The sequence below is a fragment of the Geotrypetes seraphini genome, chromosome 11 (genome assembly GCF_902459505.1).
Source record: "Geotrypetes seraphini chromosome 11, aGeoSer1.1, whole genome shotgun sequence".
NCBI lineage: Eukaryota > Metazoa > Chordata > Amphibia > Gymnophiona > Dermophiidae > Geotrypetes > Geotrypetes seraphini.
In genome coordinates, this window is record NC_047094.1 from 8,211,730 (window position 1) to 8,220,345 (window position 8,616).

At 43.7% G+C, this 8,616-nt stretch overlaps 1 protein-coding gene across 2 annotated transcripts in view; it reads right to left on the bottom strand.

Moving 5' to 3' along the window:
- SLC5A10 (solute carrier family 5 member 10) overlaps positions 1 to 8,318 on the bottom strand; it is a 175,465-nt gene extending 167,147 nt beyond the window's left edge. The window contains exons 1-5 of one of the 2 annotated variants that reach the window (XM_033963146.1): positions 8,144 to 8,318; positions 5,409 to 5,480; positions 2,932 to 3,036; positions 1,812 to 1,871; positions 1,441 to 1,545 (exon numbers count right to left, since the gene is read on the bottom strand). In XM_033963146.1, the coding sequence (XP_033819037.1) occupies positions 1,441 to 1,545; positions 1,812 to 1,871; positions 2,932 to 3,036; positions 5,409 to 5,480; positions 8,144 to 8,254 (453 nt within the window). In that variant the 5' untranslated portion in view covers positions 8,255 to 8,318. The remainder of the gene's footprint in view (positions 1 to 1,440; positions 1,546 to 1,811; positions 1,872 to 2,931; positions 3,037 to 5,408; positions 5,481 to 8,143) is intronic. The other variant, XM_033963148.1, reaches the window with a different exon arrangement.
- Between the last annotated feature and the right edge of the window lie 298 nt (positions 8,319 to 8,616).

The following is an 8,616-nucleotide window of genomic DNA, read 5'->3' on the forward strand; positions in this document are numbered from 1 at the left end:
AACAAATGAAAGCTATGAGAGAGAGAAATCAAAAGAGATTAATTTACAAAATGCTTAGTGAATAAAGTCGTTTTCAGAGACTTGCGGAAAAATGAGAGGGAACCGGAGCTTCTCAAAAGAAATGGAAGATTATTCCAAAGTTGGAAAAACTTAAAAATCAGAGATTGACCAAAGGTCTTAACTCCCTTGACCCCTTTTCTGGAAGGAAGAGACAGTTTTTAAGTTAAATTTGCCATAGTTAAGTGCAAGATTTATCAATACAAGTAATCTATCGGTTGTGGGTGGGGGAGTTAGATGAACAGGTATGTTTTTATTGCTTTCTTAAAGTTGAGGAGTCCTTCATGGGATCTTATCCGTGGGGGCAGTCGATTCCAGTATATCGGTATGAAGTGAGAGTAGCGCATCGTTTGGCGGTTTACAGGTGAAGGGCATAACCAGGGGTGGAGGGACCTGTTCGGCTAGTACGGAGGAAGCTTGGCCATCACGTAGCCCGGCGCCATGCCATGCAAAGGTATGAACACTAGCAGAAGGTCCTTGAAGACAGCATTTGGCTAAGGGTAGCCAGTAAGCTGAAAACAGAGCCCAAGAGACCGGGTTGCGGGGATGGAGGTTCTTCAGAAGTCCGATTGCCGCGTTTTGTACACGCTGGAGAAATAAATAAAAACGAGGAATGAGCTACTTCTAGTCAACCCTCCATGCTCCCTCTTCAAGATCTCCATGGATTGACCTGGGAGAAGGGGCCATCTTGGTCTGTGTGTTGTCACACTCTTTCCCAATGAGATCTGAGGACTGAGGCCAGGATGCTCAAAAAACCGCGTTATAAAGCAATGGTCTAACACAGCCATTTTGACAGCGAATTTTAAAAAGCAAGACATTCTCCCAAAATCGCGCATGCAAATGAGGTCGGCAGACAGCAGTGAAAGTTCGCTAAATTTACATGTGTCGAGTCGCTGGTGACAGTGACCAGCACATGCGCAGTATATACATGGAATGAGGCGCGAATGTCATGTCCCGGGAAAAGCAACGCAGTCAGCACATGCGTTGTGTGAGCATAGAATATGCTTAAATCATATGCGCGCGACACATGTAGCTGTGGCGGTGGGTTGAAAACCCCAATAGAATCCCAGCTCCGAGCAGCTGGTATTGCAAGCGCGTGGTACTGCAAGCGTGGAACTATCGTCAATCCTACGGAGAGTATGAAAGCAGGTTTTGCAGTTTTATCAGTGATGGAGGGGTAGTTGGTATATTTTTGTGTTTGGTCTCCCCTTTTGCAGTACAGCAAGGAAAAATGGGGTTGGGGGGTGGGTAATAGAGTGATCCTACCGCAAGGCCTCATTCCAGAACTAGACATTTATTAATTTATTTGACAGTTTTATGTTCCAAATATCCAAAACCAAGTCGTTCACTTCTGAAATGAAGACGGTCATGCCAAGAACTTACTGAGATTTTGGTGAAAACCGAGAGTAGCAATGAGAGAGCCGACAAGTACATCTGGATTCTCTCCCCTCCAAACCTCCTCTGCAAATACTCCGGCATGGTGATTATCTGAGAAACAAAACAGTAGCCAGGGTTGAAGCTTTATCCGTTGACGCTACTGCTCATACATTTCAACCTACAGATAACTATCAAACATTAAAGTGTAAATGCCTGAACATTAAACATATAATCAAGAACAGGACTGGAGGTGTCAGACAGAAGAGACTAAAACTGGAGAGGAAAAACCTTCAGCATTTGTCTGAGAAGGGAGAGAATTCCCCTGGCACATTTTAGAAACACGAGTAAGGAAAAGTGGGAGTTTTGCATCCCCTTACCCCCGATGATATATAGACAGGCACAAAGATCCAGGCCAGAGCCAGCAGAATGTAGGTCGCCTAAAAGACAACACCACCACGGTAATAGAATAATAATAATAATAACAACAACTGTTTATATACTGCTATAAATTGAGTAGAATTAACAAAGTTAAAAGCTAGTGATTAACAGCTCAAGAGATCAGTTATTGTGGAGTAAGATTGTCCAAGTCAGTTACCTAAATATTTCAGGAACAGATACGTCTTTAGGTGCTTCCTAAATTCCCCGTAAGTAGTAGGCATAAGCAATTGTTCCAGATCTTTACCCATAGTGCTGTCTGATGTGAGAAAACGCAGCGTGGAAGATCCAGGGACAATTGTCAACTCATTTAGAGTGAGGTTCTGCAGGTGAATGGTACCAAACGCACCTCTGAACACATTCTGATGTAGGGTATGTGCTGGCTCTCACTTCCCAATCTCAGATCGATCTTCAACGGTGGGTGAAGGGAGAAAAACCTGAGACAGAACACAGCGCAGGGGGGGGGGTCCAGGATCAGGTACCGCCCTGAACCAGCTCATGCTACAAAGCTGTTCTTCTCGATCAGTAACATAAGGAAATATTTCTTTATGGAAAGGGTGAAAAGCAGTTGATTTATCTAAATTGCACACAGCACTGATAACATTGGCAAGGGAGAGTAGACTGCACCAACGAGGCTGAAAAAAAAAACAATGTACCTATTTATTTATTCAATTTTCTATACTGTTCTCCCAAGGAACTCAGAATGGTTTACATGAATTTATTCAGTTACTCAAGCATTTTCCCTGTCTGTCCTGGTGGACGCACAATCTATCTAATGTTACCTAATCTATCTAATGTGGGGATTAAGTGACTTGCCCAGGGTCACAAGGAGTAGTGTGGGTTTGAACCTACAACCTCAGGGTGCTGAAGCTGTAGCTTTAACCACTGCACCACCTGGAGTTAGAAACCTGCTCGAGACATCCAGTCTCCTAAGACCACAGCTTTGTCACACTGAAAATAGCTGCACACCCTGCAGTGTCTTCAAGGTCCCTATTGCAGTCAGTGACAGCAATCTCTCTTCTCTGTACTGTGTGGAACTGGTCACTGTGGAGAGATACTTACGTTCCACTCAAAGCCTGCTACAGCGATTCCTCCAGCAGCCCCTGTCCCTGCTAGTCCAATGAAGAGCCCTGAACCTTCACTGCTGGCAAAGAGAGAGGCTCCGATCTGGAGATGCAAAGGACAAAGGGGTTAGAGAAGAGAGGCCGACAGGCATGTCCCTGCCACAGTCCCTCAACCCAAATGTGCTCCTGGCAATTAATGCTCCACTCTCAAAAAAAGAAAAACCTTACAAAGTTGTTTGTCTGCTTGCTTTTTTTTTTTTTTTTTGAGAGCTTGGTAATTAATAGGCATAGGCCAACATTTTGAAATGAACGTCCTCCGCTGATAAGAACATGCGCCATGCATTCATGCATGCATGCTCGAGGTTTTATACAGGATGCCAAGATTGTGTATCCAAATTTGTCATATGTTATGAGATCAATTCAAGAAAGTGCACCAGCTTCAGGCACAAACACTTATGCCATGTCACGTGCGCCACTGCAAAACATGCCCACGTGCATGCCCCCTTTGCAGCTGTGCACTATAGCGTATAGACTAGTGCAATTTAAGGGCTATTATTGGTACTTAAGGCCAACTGGCATCTAATTTAAAAATTAGGTTAGGTGTGCAACTACAACTACTCTAACTTGCAAGCTCAAATTTGCACACTAGTCAAAATTTGGGTTCCCAATTTTATTAAATCTAGGGTAGATGAAGCAGCCTCACCCCTTTTTCAGCCCCAAGTCTAACTGAAATTTACAGTACAGCAAAGATTTAGCTACTGATCAGAGCACTCCCGCACTCCGTTCCTTTCATCTAGCTTCCCCCTATGCCTGGAATAAACTACCTGAGTTTTTCCGCTAAGTCCCTTCCCTTGTTTAAAAGCAGACTGAAAACCCAACTTTTTGATATAGTCTACAATCCATAACCCTACTCTGTCCACCAACCCAGCCAGCTGATTAACCCTTCCCCTTAACTGTATCCATGACATCCTGTTTGTCTGTCTTAGCTGTTTAAATTGTAAGCTCTTTGGAGCAGGGACTGTTTTCTTCTTTGTGACTCTGTACAGCGCTGCGTGCATCTGGCAGCGCTATAGAAATAATTCATAATACTGGTGTGAAGAGTTTCAGTCTTTGGGAAGCAGAACGAGATTGTGATGTCATAATGCCTCATTCCACCAATAAGAGCCAACCTCATCGGTGATGTCACAATGGCTTTATTGTCCTGTGCTCCCTTCTGCACTCCAACCCAGCCAGCTGATTAACCGTTCCCCTTAACTGTATCCATGACATCCTGTTTGTCTGTCTTGCCTGTTTAGATTGTAAGCTCTTTTGAGCAGGGACTCTGTACAGCGCTGGGTGTGTCTGGTAGCGCTATAGAAATAATTCATAGTAGTAGGGTGAAGAGTTTCAGTCTTTGGGCAGCAGAGCTGAGATTGTGATATCATAATGCCTCATTCCACCAATAAGAGCCAACCTCATCAGTGATGTCACAATGGCTTGATTGTCCTGTACTCCCCTCTGCCCTCCAACCCAGCCAGCAGATTAACCCTTCCCCCTTAACTGTATCCATGACATCCTGTTTGTCTGTCTTGCCTGTTTAGATTGTAAGCTCTTTTGAGCAGGGACTCTGTACAGCGCTGCGTACATCTGGTAGCATTATAGAAATAATTAATAGTAGTAGTAAAAGACCTCCATTTCCTCCTCCTTATTTATACTTGCAGCTCCATCATTACTAGACAGGGATTTAACCTTTTCAGCACTACCTGGAGATTCTTCCTTTGTTATCCTCCCTCCCTCCCTCCCTCCCTCCAACACAACTAGTCTAGTCATTGAAGAGACAGTCTTCAGTCAGGCAAAATTCACAGGGGATCTTTCTAGAACCAAATCAAGCCATTAGGTGTCGCCCTTATGCAATGACCCTGATTCCCTCGGCCCAGGAACTGTGAACACGATCTCAGCAACATCCACAAACCCAGTTGCTCCAGAAAGTAGAAGGACCTTAATGTGGAACTCAAACTAGAGACAGTGTAGCATATGCCACCCAAAAGACCTGGCTGTTCCAACAACACACATTTCTTCGGGTCTCACCCATCTGAAACCCGAGGGACCAGGTGTGTACAGTGATAATAACAACTTTCTATATACCGCAGTACCTCAAAATAGTTCAAAACGGTTTACAGCAAAAAAGAGATTGCATACAAACAGCGGAGTTACAAAAAGCGTTCAGAAATACATCAAAGAGGGTCTAGAATCAAACAAATTTATCAAAATGATAAGTTTAACTGATCTTCTAAAAGTTTGATAAGAAAAAGCATTTAAGATGAGTTTGCTTAAACATTCATTCCATTTACTGGGGGGTCCTATCTAGGAACCTCTTGTAGATATAACCCCCCAGGGTTGGGAAGGGAAACAAATAAGCTCTATGTGTACAGCTGGTAGGCCAGAGAGAAAGTCTTAGTCTTACGTCTCCTATGAGCTTAAGAAGCGTGTACTCACCGGCCACCATGTCATGTTCCTGCCAGCCAGAAAATAGCCACTCAGTGTGTTTCTGCTCACCCTGCATGAGGACTGGAAAGAACCAGAAATGAGGGGGGCAACAGCATTTACTGCTGCAGATTATAAACGTTAAGTCCTTTCTTCAGTCAGAAAACTCAATCACCTACCAAAGTCTTCCATATATTGAAAAGGGCATCATAGATTTAAAACAAATAGGAGAAAATATTTCTTCACTCAACATATAAAACTCTAGAATTCGTTGCCGGAGAATGTGGTAAAAGCAGTTAGCTTAGTGGGGTTTAAAAAAAAAAAAATAAAAAAAAAAGGTTTGGATAATTTCCTAAAAGCGAAATCCATAAGCCATTATTGAGATGGAAGTGGGAAAATCCACAGCTTATTCCTAGGATAAGCTGTATGAAAAATGTTTTACTCTATGGGATCTTGCTAGGTACTTGTGACCTGGGTTGGCCTCTGTTGGAAACAGGATACTGAGCTTGAAGGACCTGTGGTCTGTCCCAGGGTGTCCGGTCAAAAGCGCGCCGGGACAAAGGCGCGCCCAGACAATTGAGCGCAGCGCGCGCCGCCGCGCCGCTCTAAATGACTGTTTTTAGCGCTCCAACGGGGCGCCGCGTTGTGGGGGGCGTGGGGGTAACCCCCCACATTTTACTGAAAACTTCACTTTTTCCCTGTTTTTAGGGAAAAAGTTCAGTTTACAGTAAAATGTGGAGGGTTACAACCCCCCAAACCCCCCCATAATGCCGGCGCAATGTCTATTAAGTAAACTGGGGGGGTTCCCCAACAAAACCACCCGTTGGAGCCCCTAAAAACTGTAATTTAGAGCGGCGCGGCGGCGCGCGCTGCGCTCAAATGTCGGCGCACACTTTTGTCTTTCGCGCCGTTGTCTATGAACCCTGTCCCAGTATGGCAGCTCTTATTTTCTTATCATATTTGCTAGGAAGATGTGAAGAGACACAGGGGAATGTCATTAGTTCACTCTATACCACCACGGATAAACTTTGGTTTCTCCTCAGATCAAATAAATCTTTTACCGTGTCTCGCTGCGTCTTTGGCAGGTAGAAACTGACATTTCAACCAACATGCTGTGGTTTTCTTCAGGGTATGCTCTGAAGCCTGCATTTGGGCTTTGTAAATAGTGGGTTTACCGAAGTGATTGGGAACAGGGCGGTCCACAGAAACATTGGTTTCTACCAGACAGGATGCAGCGAGACCCGGAAGCCTGCAACAAGTTACCCAGTGCCACGGGGAGAACAATCTTTAAACCTACCAGGGACTTTTCCATTCTATGAACTTTCCCACCAAAATTCAAATTGGTGGACTGCCCTGTTCCCAATCAGGTCAGTGATTCCAAAGTCACACTGCAGACTTCAGAGCATACCCTAAAGAAAGCCACGGCATGATGGCTGAAATGTCAATTTCTACCTGACAAGACGCAGCAAGACCCGGAAACCTGCAACAAGCATGATCTGTCTCGGCCTGTCTCCCACAGACAAAGGCTCAGGGACCTCCCACGGTTCTTCTGGCCCTTCACTGTGGCTTTCACCACATTAATCAAGCTGCATGTGTTAATTTTTATAGTCTGTGCCTAACAAAGGTTGCATACTTCTAGAAAGCAGATTATACTAATGAATTTCATTTACATTTATCAGTAATCTAGCAGTAAATCTTTTGTTCTGATGCAGTTCGGCGCAGAAGTGTATAAAAATGCAAAAAAAAAAAAGTCACCAGAAAGTTATTTCTCAGCATGGAGCTTTCCCTGCTCCTGGTCTGACTTAGATAGAAGCTTCTATGTTCCCCAGCTATAAGCATGGGAATTTCAGGTGATGTGTGAGCTTTTAAGAAGGAATCTTCAAACCACAGGAACTCCCCCCCCCCTCAAAAAAAACCCCAAAACAAACCACAAGGCGGTCTGACTTGAGGCCTAACTCAAAAGGGCTTCCCCTCATTCAGTGCCAGGAAAACAACAATGTAATTGAACTTTCTCAGTCAAAAAGTTCAACTATTATTTTAACGTAGCATCAAGTAATCCAGAGAGAAAAAGGAGGAAGCATTCTTGTTGCCAATTAATTGTCTCCCTGCTCTTCATAAATGTCTTCAGTGCTCTTAATCACCTGGGACATCCCCCATTATACTTCTCCCTCCGTATTTGCGGTTTCAGCATTCGCGGTTTCGATTATTCATGGTTTTTAGCTTGCTGGCTCCTCCCCCCCCCCCCCCAAATTACATTAGCCTGCATACAGAAATCGCTGATTCCATGCGTTTACAGAGAAAATCGCAGATTTGCAACACTTTCTTCACCATGTTTTGCCTCTCCTTCAGGAACAGACCAGGTCTCCCACTATGTTATTCACGGTTTCTCCATATTCATGATGGTTTTTAATAGAAAACAGCAAATAACATATAAAAGAAGTTATTTGCGGTTTTTCAGTATTTGCGGTTCTGTTAATCCCCTATCACAGCGACTACAGAGGGAGAAGGGTACTATATTAATTCACCAGTCTGAATATTTGTATCAGACTTCTCATTACTTTATACAAGTGTGAAAAATGTGAAAATTGCCAAATTGAAAGAAAAAATAAAAAAATCAAAGATCTTATGATGATAGAAGCATGATGGACATTTGGAAACAAGTTTTAAATAAATCCAGAATGGAGAAACAAGCTGTTTTAAAAAAAAAAAAAGAAATCAAAAGGGAGCAACCAAAAACACATTCTTACCCATATTCCGACTGCCACATTCAACACAAAATACGCCACGATGACAATTATATCCGAAATGTTGAAGGTCTGCTCTGGGTTGAAAAGGCTGGTTGTGGAATTGGTTGCCATGGCCCTCGCTGCTCATCTCTTCTACTGAGAGCAGAGACTTATACGGTGTCTACTTGCGGATAAAAGATAGCCAGTCAGCTGGAGGAATTGATCATTAAGCCAGATGGGCACAGCCTTTTCTTCCAATAAGGCATTCAAGTGGAGAGAAGTGCTTCAAAGTACAAACTGCAACCAGTAGCTTACCAAGTCATGCAAATAGATTACAGGTATCCCTGCTAGGAAACCAGCAAATATGCGGGAGCTGAGAAGCTTGCGAGGACCTTCGGGTTTTGGTAGAGCAGGGAACTGGTTTTGGAGAACGTTAAGATGACAAGAACTGACCTGGACTTTCAACTCCTCTCTCATTAGCTTTTCATATCCAG